Source organism: Carettochelys insculpta, chromosome 2 (assembly GCF_033958435.1).
Source record: "Carettochelys insculpta isolate YL-2023 chromosome 2, ASM3395843v1, whole genome shotgun sequence".
Taxonomy (NCBI): Eukaryota; Metazoa; Chordata; order Testudines; family Carettochelyidae; genus Carettochelys; species Carettochelys insculpta.
The window spans coordinates 248,729,074-248,747,661 of record NC_134138.1 but is presented as its reverse complement, the minus strand read 5'-3'; the positions used below and the strand labels follow the sequence as shown (position 1 = coordinate 248,747,661).

The 18,588-nt window shown below is 45.2% G+C and overlaps 1 protein-coding gene across 4 annotated transcripts in view; it reads right to left on the bottom strand.

Moving 5' to 3' along the window:
* The window catches only part of WAC (WW domain containing adaptor with coiled-coil), a 110,629-nt gene that overhangs the window by 48,568 nt on the left and 43,473 nt on the right, over positions 1-18,588 (bottom strand). For 3 of the 4 annotated variants that reach the window (XM_074984911.1, XM_074984910.1, XM_074984913.1), the window contains exons 4-7: positions 12,928-13,034; positions 11,803-11,918; positions 11,605-11,717; positions 9,087-9,395 (exon numbers count right to left, since the gene is read on the bottom strand). In XM_074984911.1, coding sequence (XP_074841012.1) covers positions 9,087-9,395; positions 11,605-11,717; positions 11,803-11,918; positions 12,928-13,034 — 645 coding nt within the window. The remainder of the gene's footprint in view (positions 1-9,086; positions 9,396-11,604; positions 11,718-11,802; positions 11,919-12,927; positions 13,035-18,588) is intronic. The other variant, XM_074984912.1, reaches the window with a different exon arrangement.

The window sequence follows — 18,588 nt, the reverse complement described above, 5'->3', positions numbered from 1 at the left end:
GTACAAGGCTTTCAAGGTTATATTGTTGGCGATGCACCAGTTCCACGATCGGACTGCTTCCGCACATAAGGCACGGGACCGAGCTCCTCCTTGCCGATTTATATAAAACATGGTGGAGGGATTGTCTGTACTGATCCCGACTACTTTGCCTTGTATATGGTCTCGAAAGTATCTGCAGGCGTTGAACACTGCTCTGAGCTCCAGTATATTTATGTGCAGTGACTGCTCCATGGAGGACCACAGTCCTTGCATCACCTCTTCGCCCATGTGTGCTCCCCACCCTATGAGGGAGGCATCTGTAGTAAGAAAAACCGATATTTGTGGTTGGTGGAAGGGTACCCCTGTTAGCAAGTTCCTGGGGTTTACCCACCATTGCAGGGATTTGCGCACCTCCGCTGTGGGCGACACCACCCTGTGAAGGGTGTGTACTGCCGGTTTGTATACGCTCGCCAGCCAGTGCTGCATGCTGCGCATGCGTAACCTGGCGTTCTGTACTACGAACGTCGCCGCTGCCATGTGGCCCAGCAGCTGTAAGCACGTCAAGACCGTCACCGTAGGGCTGAAGGTGATGATCTGCACGAGGGAGCCGATGGCCCGAAAGCGAGCCTCTGGTAGATATACTCTCGCTGTAATAGAGTTTATGCGAGCCCCTATGAACTCCATGTCCTGTGTGGGGTCTATTTTTGATTTTGCCAGATTGATAACCAGGCCGAGTGAAGAGAATGTGTTTGCTGTGACGCGTATCATGCGTAGTATCTCCCCCTTCGAGGTCCCTTTGAGCAGGCAGTTGTCCAGATACGGGAATATAAATACCCCGTCTGTGCAGGTAGGCTGACACCACTGCCAAGGTCTTGGTGAAGACTCTGGGGGCCGAGGAGAGGCCAAACGGTAGGACCTTGTATTGGAAATGTTCGTTGCCTACCATGAACCGGAGGAATCGCCGGTGAGCCGGATGGATAGTTATGTGGAAGTACGCGTCTTGTAAATCGAGGGGTGCGAACCAGTCTCCATCGTCCAGTGCTGTAAGGATGGAGGCGATTGTGATCATCCAAAAGCGTTGCTTGCGCAGGTACCGGTTGAGGCCACGAAGATCTAAGATGGGCCTCCAGCCTCCTGTCTTTTTCTCTGTGAGGAAGTAGAGTAGAACCCTTTTCCTTGCAGTTGCTCCGGCACTCTTTCCACTGCCCCTATGAGCATGAGATGGTCTACCTCCTGCTTGAGCCTCGCTACATGGGAGGCCTCCAGGAGGTGGGGCCTGGGTGGAGGTCGTAGCGGTGGGAGCGACTGGAAGGGGATGGCGTACCCCGTGGCTATGATCTCCAGCACCCATTTGTCTGTGGTGATCCTTTGCCACTGGTCGTAGAATGGTCGGAGGCGATGGTGGAATAGCCGCTTCGGATGACCTTGTGCGATGGTAGTGATGGCGCAGCCCTGGATCTGTGTGTCAAACTTGTGGCCTTTGGCCCTGCCCCGAGGACGCACAGCTCTGTTGGGAACGCCGCCTGGGAGTTCTGTACTGCTGGTGCTGTTGATGTCGCCCTTGCTCGTAACCCCTGTGGTACTGGGGACACTGTTGCTGGTACTGGTACCGTCTTTGTTGAGGGTAGTACTTTTTCTTTCTGTATGGAGGGGTGTAAATCCCCAGGGTCCTAAGTGTGGCTCTTGAATCTTTACTGGAATGAAGGACCGAGTCAGTTGATTCAGCAAACAGCTTCTGCGAGTCGAAGGGAAGGTCAACTATCTTTGCCTGCAGATCCCTCGGTATACCCGAAGTCTGGAGCCAGGACTCCCTTCGCATCACCACTGCCGTAGCTGTGGAACGTGCTGCTGTGTCCGCAACGTCCAGGGCGATCTGAACTCCCGTCCTCGAGGCCGCGTAGCCTTCTTGCACGATGGCCTTGAGCACCGGCTTCTTGTCCTCTGGAAGCGAGTCCATGAGGGAGGTTAACCTAGTATAGTTGTCGAAATTATGATTCGCTAAATGCGCTGCATAATTTGCCATTCGCAACATTAGAGTGGAGGAGGAGTAGACCTTTCTGCCGAACAGCTCTAGCTTCTTGGCATCTTTGTCTGTTCCCCGTCCTGAATTGAGATGTCTTTGATCTTTGTTGCGACGACTCCACCACCAAGGAATTTGGCTGTGGGTGGCTGAACAGGAACTCCATGCCCTTCGCCGGCACGAAGTATTTCTTATCCACTCTCTTGTGGACAGGCGGAATAGTCGCAGGGGTCTGCCATATCATAGTGGCTGACTCCAAGATTGCTTCATGAAGCGGTATTGCTATTTTGGAGGAGGCCGGAGGTCTCAAATTTTTGAGGAGCTTATGGTGTTTTTCTTGCACCTCTGCTGTCTGGATGCCTTGCGTGAAGGCCACCCTCTTAAAAAGCTCTTGAAACTGTTTGAGATCGTCCGGGGGATGGACGTCCCCCGGGGCCGTAGCCTCGTCTGGGGAGGAGAGCGAGGAACCGCTGGGGTACGCCTCTCTGGACCCTTCCGGTTCCTGTTGGTGATGGTACACCCTCTCACTAGAGGTTTGCGAGGGAAAATCTCGGGGTTCCATAACCAGTCCCCCCTGAGATGCTTGAGTTTCTGTCCCCGGTCGCAACTGCCCTCGGGGATACGAGATCGTCTGTGGGGATTTTTCCCTAGTAGATTGCCGGTGGTGTCTATGCCCCGCGTGATAGGGGCGACCATGGCAGTATAGGCACTGTTCTTGGGAAGGTGACCTAGACCACTCCCTTGGTGCATACCCTCTGCGTCTGGGGGAGCGAGATCGTCGAGAGATCTGGGACACTGGAGAGAGCGATTTTGAATAGTATTCCAGCGGTTCAAACCCCAGGAAGGGTGAAGGTGGTCCCAGCCAGGGTGAGGCTGGTTGCAAAAATGGAGAAGGGGGCTCCGGGTAGGCTAGGGGGGACCCCTGCCTTCTGGTTGGAGTCTGCAACAAAAGCGGAGGGCTGAGAGAAAGCAACTCCACAACCCTGTCTGGAGAGGGGCTGCGGTGCCTCGTCTTGTGTGCAGCCTTCCCCCTCCCTTGAGGAGGTAACTCCGCCCCTTGGCGTGTAGGGGATCTCTGCCCCGTCCGCGCCGTGCTCGGCACGCTCGAGGGCGGTGCTGCACGTGCGGTGTCCTCCGGTGCCTGCAGGCTGCATGCCTGCGCGCTCTGCACCACCGGTTCCCCGGGGGTCGGTGCCGCTGCTTGCGGTGCCGTCGGTACCGGCGCTTGTTTAGCCGCCGCCCTGCCTGCGGTGCAGGGCGGCTGCTTGATTATCGGAGGCTGAGCCGTTTCCACGTGGCTCTCCGTGCCGCCGCCGATCAGCTGTTGCTGCGGCTGGGGGCTGCTCGCTCCTCCAGTCCCGCTCGCTGTTGCTGCCAGCAGCGATCGGGCTGGGGAGGCTTTCCTCCGTTTTTGCGCTGATGGGGTGAGGGAGGCAGCTTTCCTTTTATGGGCCCCGGAGGGTCCCTCCTGCTGCGGCCGCTCCAGCACCTCCGGCTGGAGGGCCTTGTCGAAGAGCAGCATTTTAAGCCGCATCTCCCTGTCCTTCCTTGCTCTGGCTGTTAGTTTTGCACAGAAAGAGCATTTCTGTGTAACATGGGACTCCCCAAGGCACCTTATGCATAGACTGTGCCCATCAGACACTGGCATTGCCTCTCAGCAGGACTCACATTTCTTAAATCCTGAAGAGGACATTGTTGGTGAGTCTTTCAGTTGTTAACGGGTACTTAGCACCTTCTCTGTGCTGTTTTCCCCTTCTCTGATGGCCTGCCGCAGCAGGAAGGCTGATGGCCCTAGGCTCCTGGCCTCCGGCGCTTGTTGCTGGGACTGGACTGAATGCCGTCCCGCTTGCTGTTTGTTTGTTTTTTTTAAAAATAACAACCGGCTAACTTGCAGTAGCCTAAGAACTTGAAAACTTTAAGAAAACTTTAAAGAAAAAACTGTTAAAACCATTGAATACGCTAACTTGGCCTTAGCCTAGTTCGGATTCCGTCTGCAGCCGACGGCAGTTAAGAGGAACTGGCGGGGACCGGCTCGCGCACATGGCCAGGAGCGCGCAAGGGAGCGGCGCGCGCCGGCGCATGCGCGGTCCGGCAGAAACTGCTTGGAAGATCTGATCTGCGGCGCTGGGCAAGCCCGACACCTATTGTGGAGCACCCACGGGGACACTCGACGAAGAACCACTAATTCTGCACTGGGGCTATTTACAACCGGTAGATGCATGAATAGCAAAGAAAGAAAGAATTTTCTCAGGCACTCATACAAACATTACCCCACAGCCACAGGCTTCCTGGTCTGGATTTGAAATTCATGGTCTTCCTGTTATCTAATTCCTGTGCATCTGGAAAGCAGCAGCCAGAGCAGAGCACTAGGGGGCACTGTGGGTTACATATGGGACACCTCTGCAGGCTGAAATTCAATTTTAAGACATGGGGCTTCCACACTGGCCTTTAATCAAGCTTTGGAATTCAAGCTTGATGCCACACCCAGCAGACAGGCGATATTACATTAATATTAGTGCTCCCTAAATAGAGCTAATTGTATTTACAGTGAAGACAGTCACGTGGTAATATCAAGCCAACTGCCTTAAATTTAAATTTTATCTCATATTGTAGACACACCCCAAGAAAGAAAAGTCCTGTTTGTAGCTTTCTAAACAATGCCATGCCCTTAAAGATGCAAGCATTAAGAATCTTCCCCGTCCAGACAACACTGATATTGGTGAAATTTCTCCAAGATCCAGCAATGTTTGTATAACCATAGAGAGGTAGCCCCTGCTGTTGATACACTCTATGGAAAGGTGGTATGATGCCAAAATAGGTATGTACATGTCATCTATTGCTCCACAAGATGTTTGGAATCCTCACAGCTGCCAACTCATACGCTATGTCCTGCACATTGCTGACCGTCTGACTGTCACTCTCCTGAGTAGCAGTAAACAATTAATGGCTCTACACACACACACACACACACACACACACACACACACACTCTCCAACTCTAAAATGATATCCTAGCAGCAATGTGGCATTGCAGGTTTCCACAGTGCACTGACCCTTGGTTCCTCCATTGTCACTGTACACCTCTGATTTTGGTCTCCCTATGTTGTAAAGCTAAGGTAAGATCAGAATACAGGTCAAAGAATGGGGCCTTGCACATCCAAATATTCTCAGCTGCTGCTGGTCATCCAAAACCTGTGTCATGATGTGATCTCACCACTTGTGCTTGCTTCTCAGACACAGAAGCAGCGCACCACTAAATGCATTGTGAACATATCCTATTGGAAGGAGAGAAAAGGTCATGTTGGTGGGAGAGTGGTACTACATTGAAAGAAAGTGGAAAATCAAATGAAGTAAAAATCTTAAATTAATTGAACTGTTCAATAATATATTTATGGGTAGTAATTCTATGTTTTAATATGAATATAGCAGTAGGAATATACTACCAACCATCTGGCCAGAATAGGAATAGTGACTGTGAAACGCAAAAGGGCAAATAAAAATAAAAAGCTCAATAATAACAGTTATCAGAGGTAGCCGCGTTAGTCTGTATCTTTGAAAACAACAAGAAGTCCTGTGGTGCCTTAGAGACTAACATATTTTGGAGCATAGCCTTCAGACAAAGCTGGTCTTTGCCCACGAAAGCTGACGCTCCAAAATATCTGCTAGTCTCTACGGCGCCACAGGACTTCTTGTTGTTTTTGAATAATAATGGAGGATTTCAACTATTAGCATATTGACTGGGTACACATCACTGCAAAATGGAATGCAGAGATAGTTTCCTAACTGTTTCTTGGAACAGCTGGTTCTGGAATCCACAATGAAAGGGACAATTTTTGTTTTCGTCCTAAATGGAGCACAGGATCTGGTCCAAGAGCTGAATAGCTTGTAAACACTGACCATAATACAGTAAACTCTTTCATATCTGGCATTCCCAGGACCAGGAGGCTGCTGTCTATTCAAATATTACTATATACACTCATCCCTCACGATATGAGCACAAGTGGTTCCTAACTTTTTGATTGTAGGCGAAAACTGTTAACAGGGACACTAAATTCCTACTAAAATACGCGTAAAAGTCTCTGATTGGTTCCAAGTGCTTGGAGTTGCAGCAGGTGCCGCTGCTTTTGAAAGGTAAGTGAACCTGGGGTTGTGGGGGGTTAAAGGCTGGGGACATGAGTGGGAGGGAGAGTAAAACATTGTGGGGGGCCAGGTTCAGGCTGCTGTATGTTGGGTCTGCAGGGCTGGTGGGGGGCTTAAGGCTGCAGCAGGGGGGTGGTTAAGTTGCAGCAGTTTGGGTGCACAGGCTGGCGGGGGGGGGGGGGGTTAAGTTGCAGCAGTTCGGGTGCTGGGGAGTGGCAGGGGGTTTCAGTTTCGGCGGTTCGGGCGTGCAGGGGCCAGCGGGGGTTTTCAGTTTCAGCTGTTTGGGTGTGCAGGGCCGGTGGGGTGGGGTGTTAAAGTTTCAGCAGTTTGGGTGTGTGAGGCCAGTGGGGGGGGAGGGGTTCAAGTTGCAGCAGTTCGAGTGCACAGAGCTGATGGGGGGTTTAAGGCTGCAGCGGTTCGGGTGCTTGGGGTTGGCAGGGGGGTTTAAGTTTCAGCAGTTTGGATATGCGAGGTCAGTGGCAGGGGGGTTCAAATTGCGGCAGTTTGAGTGCGCAGAGCTGATGGGGGGTTTAAGGCTGCAGAGGTTCAGGTGGTTGGGGCTGGCGGGGGGGGGTTTAAGTTTCAGCGGTTCGGGTGCGTGGGGGCCGGTGGGGGAGGGGTGTCAGGCTGCAGCGGGTTGGAGCCTCAGGGAAGGAATAAGCCTCATATTAGTGGGGAGTACTTGTTTAAACAAGGGATGAGTGTAATGGACAGGTAGCTGGACGTGGGCAGTGTCTCAGTCTGGATGAGGAGAGCACTGCACATCCTCACTCGAGGGCTCTCTTAGGAGAAGGCAGGCAAGAGAGAAGCAGGGACCATTCTCTAGGGCTCAGGCACTACCAGCCATCTCCAAAAGCTGCTGCAGCGATCGCTGCACATTTATCTTCCTTTGTGCACTGCAGCTGGCAAGTGGCTGACCTGGGCTCATGTCCTGGCTCAGACACAGAGTGAGCCACCCAGCCGCTGGCGGAAAGCTGAGCCGTGATTGCCACATGCACAAACCAAACCACCAGTTTCCACAATTCAGTCCAGCATTGTGGAGGGGGCAGTCGTAAAAAAAGTTTCAAGGCTAGTTTCCATGATTTTCACCACAGCACTGAACGCATGCACGTGAGACACTTTGACTTATGTCTTTGACTCTAGAGTCTAAGGCTGTGTCTAACTAGCCCCCTTCTCCAAAGGGGCTATGGAAATGACACAGACTAGGGAACATCAGTGAGGAGCTGCCGTGCATATGCAGCACCTCATTGGCATAATGGCAGCCACGCGAACTGCCAAGCTGCTAACTTTGAAGTGCTGACAGGCAGTCTAGATGCAGGCACTTTGAAATACATGCCCAACTTCAAAGTTCTCTTACTCCCAAAACAAATTGGGAGTAAGGGAATTTCAAGGTTGGGTGCGTATCGCAAAGCACCCACATCTAGACTGCCTGTTAGCACTTCAAAGTTAGCAGTGTCGCAATTCGTGCAGCTACCATTATGCTAATGAGGCGCTGCCATTCACTGATATTCCCCGGCCCATGTAATTTCCATGCCCCCTTTGAAGAAAGGGCTAATGTAGACACGGCTTTAATGCTAAAATTCCAGCTATCTGAGAATTCCGTATGATAGAACGCCTCTTAAAACAGAGTTAACTGTATATTTAAATTTAACATCCCTGTGTCAGGAAAAACATGACAGCAGCCAACATTATGGCATTTAATTTCAGAAAGTGGAACTACACAAAAAGGAGGTTAGTTAAGCAGAAATTAAAAGATAAAACACTAAAAGAAAATCCCTGCAAGATGTATGGAAACTTTTCAGAGACAACATAATGGAGGCTCAAGTCAAATGTAAACCCCAAATTAAAAAACGAAGTAGGAGAACCAAAAAATTGTCAGCTTGACTTAACAACCAAGTAAAAGAAGCAGAGATGAAAAGCCATGCTTGAAAAAAGTGGAAGTTAAATTCTAGTGAGGAAAATGGAAAGGAGCATAAACTGTCAAGTTAAGTGCAAAAATGTAATTCGGAAGGCCAAAAAGAAATTTGAAGAAAAGTTAACCATTCTTACGCTCTTATGACAGCTGTATGGGTTTGCGCAATTTTTAAAAAAGCATGAAATACAGATAACATTAATGAATGGAGACCACTGCATGCTGGGAAGTTGACTACTTGCTTCCATTTGCCCCTGCACAACTCATTTCTGTTCCACTATGCATCGCCAAAACTTTTCCAAAGACAGTGCACTGGGTGATGGTGATTTGCACACTGGGATAACCACCTAGAGGTGCACTGCACTGTATACTGGCACAAATATTCGTGTGTATGCATAGCTCAGACTCATGGAGCCAACCATGAACACACACACAAGCAACAAACTACCTGTTGCGGCTTTATGCTGCATTAATTTTTGTTAACCAAAATTTGTAGTGTAGACACAGCTTATGCTGAACTGAAGTATATCATGGTCACTGGTACTAAGTACTCCTATTCTCACACTCCCCCCTCAGTTCCTCTTCTCTATGAACGTTGATTATTCATGACATTCAAAATTCTAATCTGAACAGTGCTAACCATAATGAGGTCCTCCTCTCTCCTTGGTGCCTCTAGCTGCTTCAGGAACAAACCGTTAACTTTTAGCCATTTTAAGAATGACGACTCAATGGCAAACCCAGAAGCGTCAAGGTTTTTTTCTGAAAGACAGACTTTAGTTTCAAGTGAGAATTAAACCAGGGAAGTCCTATTCCTGTGTTATAAAGGCAGTCACACCAGTTGATCACAATGGCCTTTTCTACTTTATCTAATTCAAAGTTCTATCAGATAGATGGATTAAGATAAACAAATGACTGAATTAACTGTTTTGAGCATAGGAAACAAACATTTTTAAATAAAATTTACACTTGAGAATCAATAATTCAAATCAACCTGCAAGACTGAGCAGTAGAAAAAAATAGTATTATCTGACATACCTTTTCTCTCTGTTTTCTGAGAAGGGATGGAAGATGTGGGTGTAGGCAATTTTGATAAAGTAGATGCTCCATTAGCATCAAAGGATTTCTTTGGCTGGTGGTCAGATTGTAGAGAAAATGGAGTAGGAGGAACAGAGCTTGGGGTAGCAGTTGGATGAACCACTGGTTTGATGGGATGTTGTACAGGAGTAGAACTACTGTGAGTCTCTGCTCTTGGTAGTCTGTAGTCTCTGTCATTATGTCTGCTTGTCTGAGACAAAATATTCTGAGGGAGTATACTACTGGCATCACTGGAATGCTTGTCTTCCACTGTTTTTCAGGTTACACAAAGAATGTTGCAATAAGAAAAAAAGATTAAATTAGAAACTTCAGTAATATTGTAAGGACTATGACTAATTCAGTACCATACAAATTACTAAATTTGATTAGGCTTTCATTGTCTTTTAAAAAAATCTCAACTACCAGCAGCTCAGTATTGTCAAACAAGACAATCTGATTTTACTTATGTACCTTCTCAACCATCATACCTTTATCCAATTTAGAATTCCAATAAAGTAATCTGCTTAAGGACAAACTGTTTGTAGTGAGTTTTCTATTTTACAGTCATTTTAAAGATTCTTTAAACACCCTGATCAAAATGAAATCTCTCCTCCTCCCCCCACTATACTTAGTCTGAGACACTAAATATGGAAGACAAAGCAATGCAAAAAAAAAAAAAAAAAAAAAAAAAAAAAAAAAAAAATCACATTTTATGAATTTCTCTCCAATGCACCATGTTTGTCTCATTTATTTTTTTAATAGACTGAGTTGTGAATCCTTGTTTTTACAAGGATAAAAGTGGACTGAAGTTCAGCTTCACATCACTTTTTAGTTATTAGCAAACAAAACGGTAACAAAACTAATTTGCATGTTGTTATGCCCCGATGTAAGGTTAGTCGCTATTGTATAGCAGACATGCACAGAATCAGTAAAGATGAAACTAAGTTTCTCATCTGTCATGAAACCTTACTACCGACAATGTTGCAAAATGGACTGAAAATTCATAAAAGCAAATATTTATTGCTATTAAGACTGTTAAATTGTTTGAAATAATCACAATTGTAGTGCTAACTGCACCGCTAATAATACAACAGCACTTAAAAATTTTGGATATTTTTCCTCCGTTTTCAAATATCCTGATTTCTATTACAAAACAATACAAAATGTACATTGCTCACTTTATATATCTGACTATACACAGTTGCATTGTAAAAAGGATAAACAGTATTTTTCAATTCACTTTCTACAAACATTGTAGTGCCAGCTCTTAATTATGGAAGCTCAATTTACAAATGAAGAATTTTAATTTTTTTTACATAACAAAAAAAAGTAAAACTTTAGAATGTTCAAGTGTGCTCAGTCCTACTTCTTGTTCACCCAACTGTCAACAAACTTGTTTGCCTTAACAACTGCAGAAGTTAATGCTGCCCACTTTATATTTACAAAGGACACCTGCAAATGAGAACAGGCATTCATACGACACTGTGGTAGCCCTCATTTTAAGATATTTACATGCCAGAAATGCTAAACATTTGTATGCCCCTTCAGCTTCAGCCACTACTCCAGACGAGATTCTTCCATACCAATGACGGGTTTTGCTTGATCCAAAGGAGGTTCATTTTCATCATCTCAGTCAGATGCCATCAATGGAAAGTTACTTTTTATATTGTAAGCAATTTTAGCAAAAAGTATTAAGTGAACACTGTACACTACGTTGTAATTGAAATCAACATACTTGAAAATGTTGAAAAAGATCCAGAAATCTTTGCAGCAAAATTAAACTGGTATTCTTTTATTAACAGTGTGGTTAAAACCATGATGAATCGTAACTAATTTTAACCTAGTTAATTTGTTCAGTTAATCAGGCAAGTCACAGTCTCAGACTGACAGCCCTAATTGCAACATAAAATTTCTGCATCTATTTTTCTTGAAATGTGCATTTTCTTTAAATAGTGTGACATTTGTTAAAACAATATATTTTCTCCAGATATTAATATGCTGCTCCCTTGCACTTTATAAGAAATAGTGATAACAACAGTCAGGCTCCTTATAAATCTCTAGTACCTGAAACACTAAAGGAAAAAGCACTAGAAAAAGACTATCATGGGACCTAGAGAAAAAAAACTGTGCCTTCAAACTGGGAGGACAAATGCTGCATATAGTAACCAACAGTGAATAATTACAAAAAAAGGAATATTAACATGGACCAAAGATATAAGTGAATGCTCTTGTTGGACTGCTTCAAAAAACTACTAGGAGAAAACTTCTCCAATATTCTTGTTCCCCAATGTTATCTGTAGTTAGATTTAAGAAAAAAAATTGACTGGGCCACTTCGATTCACTGCCAGAAAAAGTCCAGGCTGAAGAAAAGGGACTTCTTTTTTAGTTTGGCAATGAAAAGTACTGGAAGGAAGAAAGCAATGCACACAAGCAAAACAACAAAAAAAAAAAAACCAAAACACAAAAAACCCACACATACTTCCACTGGTGAACCCACTTGCAGCAGTTGCCTGCATCACCTCTCTTCTGTAGTCCCTATCTTTTGGGAAACTGTTAACTGATATTTTGCTTGCTTCTTTTTGTCTCTGCTCTCTGCAAAAAATACAAATAAAGAATTCAAATCAAGTATATTCTCTAGATTATATATTTTGATTAAAAAGTAAAAGCTTATCTGTACCTTTCAAGCCACTCTTTTGGTTTTTCCCACTGTGAAACTTCTGTTCGGCAGTTATAATAGTATTTTTTGCCAGAAGAGCTAATGTGCTCAGACCAGTCATCTGCAGAATCATAGGACTTCAAAAACACGAAAAACAATGTTGGAGAAAAGATGATCTGACAGTTTTTAGGTAACGTGTATACATTTTAATATATTCAAAGTTGCAATATTTTCTTTTCCTTCAGATCCAGTTTGAAACACTACTACTTTGCACAAGAGACAATAATGTACCTTCTATCTTAAAGCTTAATAGAAATGTACCTACTCTATCACCTCCAATAATAGAAATGCATTCCAGCTGCTTCAAACAATACACAGCTTTTCCTACCTCATCTCACTAAACTGCAGCCTAAATTGAGATCAGGTAGTTCACTTACTGGATCTCTCTAACATTTCTCCAGTCTACACGAAAATCTTCAGTATGCTGATGATTTTGGATCTTTTTCTTCTGCAGCTTAAGAACTGCCTCACAATGTCCAGATGATGTGCATCTGGAAACTTTTAACCTATTCGCCATGTTAGGTTTTAGAAAACATTTGGAGGATCATCTCTGTTCTTCCCACACTCTAGAACAATTTTTAGCACAGACCAATGTAGTAAAAGCATTTTTTTGAAATTGAGTGCTTGAAGTGTAAGAAATGATACGTGCTAAACAGTAAACAATGAGGCTCAAAACCCTATGAGTACTGCCCAAAAGGTTTCAGAAACACAAGAACGTGGGGAGTTGTGTCAGTCTACTGCTGGGGAACAAGGATACTATAGCTAGATCCTTGCAAATGATATATTTAGGGAAAATACTTTTCTCAATTGCTATGTGTCTTTTTGATTAAGCTGTCGAAGACAAGGCAGATACATCCGAAAACCTAATGACAAATAAGTTACATTGAAACCATCTAAACATCTGACTATACTAAAATCATATAACCTTTGCCAAATGCAATTTGTAATGCTCTTCTCTCCATTTTTAATACGTAGTTCAATAACATGTAGAAAATTCAACCTCCATAATTCAATTGCAAATAATAAAAATAGTGTATATAAAACAGCCTAAGGCATATTTAGATGCTGATGACTATTAATACTTACTGCATCTGAAGTTTTACTTGGATTATTGCTTGGATTAGAAGAATGTGAATTTGAGCTATGAAGAGCACTGTGGTTATGTGAATTTTCTTGAGGAGAGTAACTGGTTCCTAAAACACACAAACATGGTTCATCATGAATGTTTCTATAAAAATTAAACATCTGTATTTCAGAGAATGGAAGTATGTAAATGTTTTAAAAGTACTACACATCTTATTTTTACCCTCCCTCACATCTATATATTAAACAGACCTATCAATCTCCATTAAGAGAAACTGAAGAAATCAGTGGAATTTTCATTCAGCCTTTTGCTTACATATAGCATATATATGATGAAGCCATGTGAAAATATCTTCCACATTCTACCAATAGTTTAACTATAACATTTTCCCTGTGTCTACACATGCCCCTTCCTTTCGAAAGGGGCATGTTATAAGAGGGTTTGAAAGATACTAATGAGGCGCTGCAATGAATAAACAGTGCCTCATTAGCATAATGGCTGCCACTGCAACTCAAAAGTGTGGCTTTTCGAATCGCACGCCGCCCATGGAGACAGGACCTTCCGAAAGGACCTCATCTCCCCAACCCCAGTTTTCCAAAGCCCTTTTTCCGGGGCTTTCGAAAACTGGGGGGGGAGGTGTTCTTTCAGAAGGTCACATCTCCATGGGTGGCGCGCGATTCGAAAAGCCGCACTTTCGCATCGCCACAGCCACCATTATGCTAGTGAGGCACTGCATATTCATTGCAGCGCCTCATTAGCATATTTTGAACCTGCTCATTAACATGCCCCTTTCAAAAGGAAGGGGCACTTGTAGACCCATCCTTTTTAAAAATCTATTGGTAAGATTCAATTTACGTATCTGAGCAGATCAATCCAGGTTTCTCCAGATGAGACTGAACAATCAGGCCATTAGAATTTAGGGAGTTGAAAGCAGCTCCAACTAAGGGAGGCCACAAAAAGCAAAAGTTATCAATGGATTAAATTTGGATTGAACAACATGTTCCTACCCATTCTGACATAAGGTTATTTCAAATCATTTATCAACTATAAAGAGGAGGAAAACTACAATTTAGTGGAATTATATATTTCAACAAAGAAGTCAAATTTGGTGGCAAAATCTGAGACATGCATTAGACAAGCATTAAGTTTATAATATTCAATAAAATTATGAAGTATTTAACTATAAAAGTAGTGTTCAATACAAGAAGATAAAGAGAAGTTCTACCCTAAAAGGACCACCAGTAGCACTGTGAGATCCCAGGTAGTATGTCCTGACTATACCTCATGAGTACATGATTATGACTGTACAAAGGATGAGAGGGTAGGCAAATGGTTTAGTTATTTTGTCCTATTTAACACGTTTCTTATGATATATAAACCATGGCAGACTTCTAATCAGACTGCTTTATCTTTAGGATCAATGTAAGAAAGAAAGAAAGCAGTTAAGAATCACAAACAAATAATTTTTACATGCCTAAAGGTATATCTGGATATTAAATGAATACATAAATATAACAGATCTGTTCATTACAAAGGCTCATTTTACATACAAGTGATAAACTAAAGACTTATTTTACAGAAACACTACTTAGTTTTTTTTGCTAAGTTGTAAAATATACTGAAATAACTTAACAAGCTATTTAATTCTACCTCCTTGACAAAGGTGAAATGTTCCTCGACCTACAGAGATAGGCTGTGGCCCCACTACCCCTCCCTTTCGGAAGGGGCATGTTATGAGGCAGTTAGGAAGATGCTAATGAGGTGCTGACATGAATATGCAGCGCCTCATTAGCATAGTGACAGCCACATGCAATTTGAAAGTGCTGCTTTCAGAACGCATGCCATCCATGTAGCCGGGGGCCTTTTGAAAGGACCTCCTGACTTCAAAAGCCCTTTCTTCCTATTTGGGTTTAGGACTGACATAGATTGAGTGTGTGCTGTAGTATACCTGGAACAGCGATTAAGTGTGGGGAACAGCCTGTGTATACGCAAGAGTGACACAGTATGTGAGCTGGCTGCTGCAGGGTAAGTTTCTGAGAGATGCCACCCTGTGTCTCTAAGAAAAACCTGTCCTACTCTGTCTCCCTACTGCCGGGCTCTGCACTTACCACTTACCATCCAAGTTTCAGACTGGAGCAGCTTCACTTTATGTCTCCCTCTCCCCCATCCCTGCTTCACAGAGATGGGATAGAGGGGCAAGAAACACCCTGATTTCAGCCCTACCTTCTTCCCTTTATCCCCTCACCTTCTGCAGAGTTAGCAGAAAAATCCTAGGAGCAGATCGGCTGCAGACGACAAAGTGGGGGGAGGGCCAGCTGAACACATGCTGCCTGCTGTAAGTATGCATGTTCTGCTAATTAGCTGGGAAGGCCAAAGAGAAATGATTGGCAAGCTGGATCGGGCCCCCAGCACTGATTTTGCCCACCCCTGCTCTAAGGGCACATCTACTCTGAGCTGAAATTTGATTTGTGTCTGCTTTTGATTTGTCTCATATAGACAACGCCACATCCTAAGCATTATTTTTAGGAAGACAAATAAATTAAGGACAGCACTCACACACACAGCTACATTGTACACATGCCCTAAGACAGCCTGGTATGGAAGCAGCAAATTCAGTTTTCTTCACTTGGTCTTGAGATAAATAGTACCTTTGCGTTGCTTTCACGAGCTGATGGATAGATTTCAGAAATGTACGTAAACCTAAATATCTTGGCATGTTACCCTACAGCAGAAGATCCATCCCTCCAAACCTTCAGATCTGGCCCCTCAATCTCCTGCAGCCAGTCTGCTCTACTGCACTGCTGCATGCCACTCAAAGTGGCTGCTGCAGGAATCATGTGCATCTTTGCGCTCTGACTCCATCCCCAGCACAGTCTCTCAGTTCCAACCAGCTAGAAGTTGATGCAGGGGCTCAGCAGACTACAGCCTGCTTGAGAGTCATACAGGGGTGCTGGCCAGAGGCCACTTAAGGTATGTGCATCCCATCCAGAGCCTGCACCTGCCACCCTCTCTGCCCCTAATTCCCTGCCTTATGTCACAGCCCAAGCCCTCCGCACCTCCACCCCTAGTCACAACTCTGTCCTACCCCAGGTTAGGACCTGAACCTCTGCCTCTGGTTATAAGCCCCTCCCAGATCCTAAACATATACACACCCAGACCATTCCTCCAGGTCAGAATTCTTTCCTGCACCCATACCTGCTACCAGACCCTGCAACCCCTCCTGTACCCCAATACCCTGTCCCCAGTCACAATCTCCTCCTTCCACAGGACACAACCAAAACTCTCTGTATCCTCTCTTGCACACCTGGCCCTGGTCTCAGCCTCCTTCCAGGCCCTGAGGCCCCTCACCCCCACCTCATTGCCTGCCCCAGGTCACAATTCCTTCCCGTCTCCTTCACCCAAACTCTCTCCCAAACCCCACACCCTCTCCTGCACACCAATCCTCTCTCAAGCTCCCTTCTGCAGCCAACCTCCAACCTAGACTCCCAGACCACCTCCTCCATTAATATCAGAGAACACTGATCACTTATCCATTTCTTAGAGTGACCCTCCCATCAAAAAATTATTGTTCACCCCGTCCTACAGAATTGTTACCTGTTTAGAGCCTGGCAGAACATCCAAGTTCTGTACAGACTGAAGCTGAAGTTCAGATTGTCCCTGACTACTGTGTCACAGGCTCCTTAACATATAGGACTAGACAGTGGTCTATTTGCAACTCAGGAAACCTAATGTGCAACAATTTCACTACAGATTTTGCATCCTTAATTAATGCTCTGTTTTGTTAACTGGTTATCTACTGTAGTCCCACAACATAAATACCCAAGACTTATCAAAACACTGTATACCTACAGCATGAAATATTTATCAAAGGATGTAGCTACACTACTGCAGTCTTCTTACAATAAAATGTGTCTGCTTTTAAGGCAGATGGACAAGATAGATGGTACAGAATTGAGATATTTTGGGTGATGTTACTGTGCATGTTGGAATTTGCATTTTACATAGTATAACCTTCACTTCTTGACTTTCCAAAGTTGATATTTTAAACCTCAACATTTTCCATGTTTTGCCTTGCAATTAAGAGCCTAACTTCCAACAAAAATTTAAATTGGGAACGCTATTTTTTATGGTTTTGTCAAAGATGTTCATTCATGAATTTATAAAGGCTTCTGTTCCTAAATGCCAATCCTGGTAAGCGAAACTGAGTTAATTCCTTCTTGTGCAGTATTCTACACCAGAACATAATGAATGATAATGATCTTTACGCCAGCACCCTGAATGGGGCAAGACCGGATTTGTCAAGGCCAGAGGAAAAAATGTACAGCAGTCAAGATGCAAAAAGGGAAGTTACTCACCGTAGTAACGATGGTTCTTCGAGATGTGTCCCCGTGGGTGCTCCACACTAGGTGTCGGGCTCGCCCCGGAGCCGCAGGTCGGATCTTTTCAGCAGTTTCTGCCGGACTGCGCATGCGCCGGCACGCACCGCTCCCTTGCGCGCTCCCGGCCGCGTGCGCGATCCAGTCCCCGCCAGTTCCTTGACCAACCGCCTCGGATGCTCCTGAAAAATACTAAACAGAGATCCGAAGCGGGGAGGATGGGCGGGTGGTGGAGCACCCACGAGGACACATCTCGAAGAACCACTGTTACTATGGTGAGTAACTTCTCTTTCTTCCTCGAGTGTCCCCGTGGGTGCTCCACGATAGGTGACTACCCAGCAGTAACCCAAGATAGGAGGTGGGTAATCGGTTTATGTGCAGCTTGTCCCCGAGAGGACTGCTGTCGAGAGACGGGTATCCTCTTGGAATACCCTGTAAAAGGCATAATGCTTGGCGAAGGTGTCATAGAATGACCAGCTCGCTGCTCTGCAAATGTCTTTTAGCGCAACGCCCTTGAAAAAGGCTGTTGATGCCGCCACCGCCCTAGTGGAGTGAGCCCTAGGCGGGGCCAATAAAGGAGTCTCTCTCAGTTCGTAGCACATTTTTATGCAGGATACAATGTGCTTCGAGATTCTCTGCAAAGAGAGACCTTCTCCTTTTGATTTGGGAGCGAGAGAGACTAGGAGTCTATCCGTTTTCCGGAAGGACTTAGTCCTGTCTATATAGAAAGCCAGCGCCCTCCTCATGTCCAGGAGGTGTAGGCGCGCCTCTTTGTTGGAGTTATGAGGCTTTGGATAAAACGAGGGTAGAACAATAGGTTCGTTAATGTGAAACTTTAAAGAAACTTTGGGAACAAAGGCTGGATGCAGCCGTAAGGCTACCACCTCCTCGGAAATTACTGGGCAGGGTGGCGTTGCCATAACTGCCGCAAGCTCACTCACCCTGCAAGCTGACGTGATTGCAAGAAGGAAGGTCGTCTTTATCGTAAGGAGACGGAGGGAAACCGTGGCTAAGGGTTCAAACGGTGGTCCTGTTAGCGCATTAAGCACCAGGTCCAAGCTCCACGAAGGTGGAAGCGGTTTCCGAGGGGGGTATAGGTTTACCAGCCCTTTGAGGAAGCTGGTAACCATGGGATGGGCAAACACCGTGTGCCCTTCCTCTTCATGTCTGGAAGCCGATATAGCAGCAAGGTGGACCTTCAACAAGGATAGGGAGAGTCCGCCTCTCTTGGGGTCCAGTAAATACTCTAGTATTACAGGTATAGGCACAGCAAGGGGGGCTAATTGC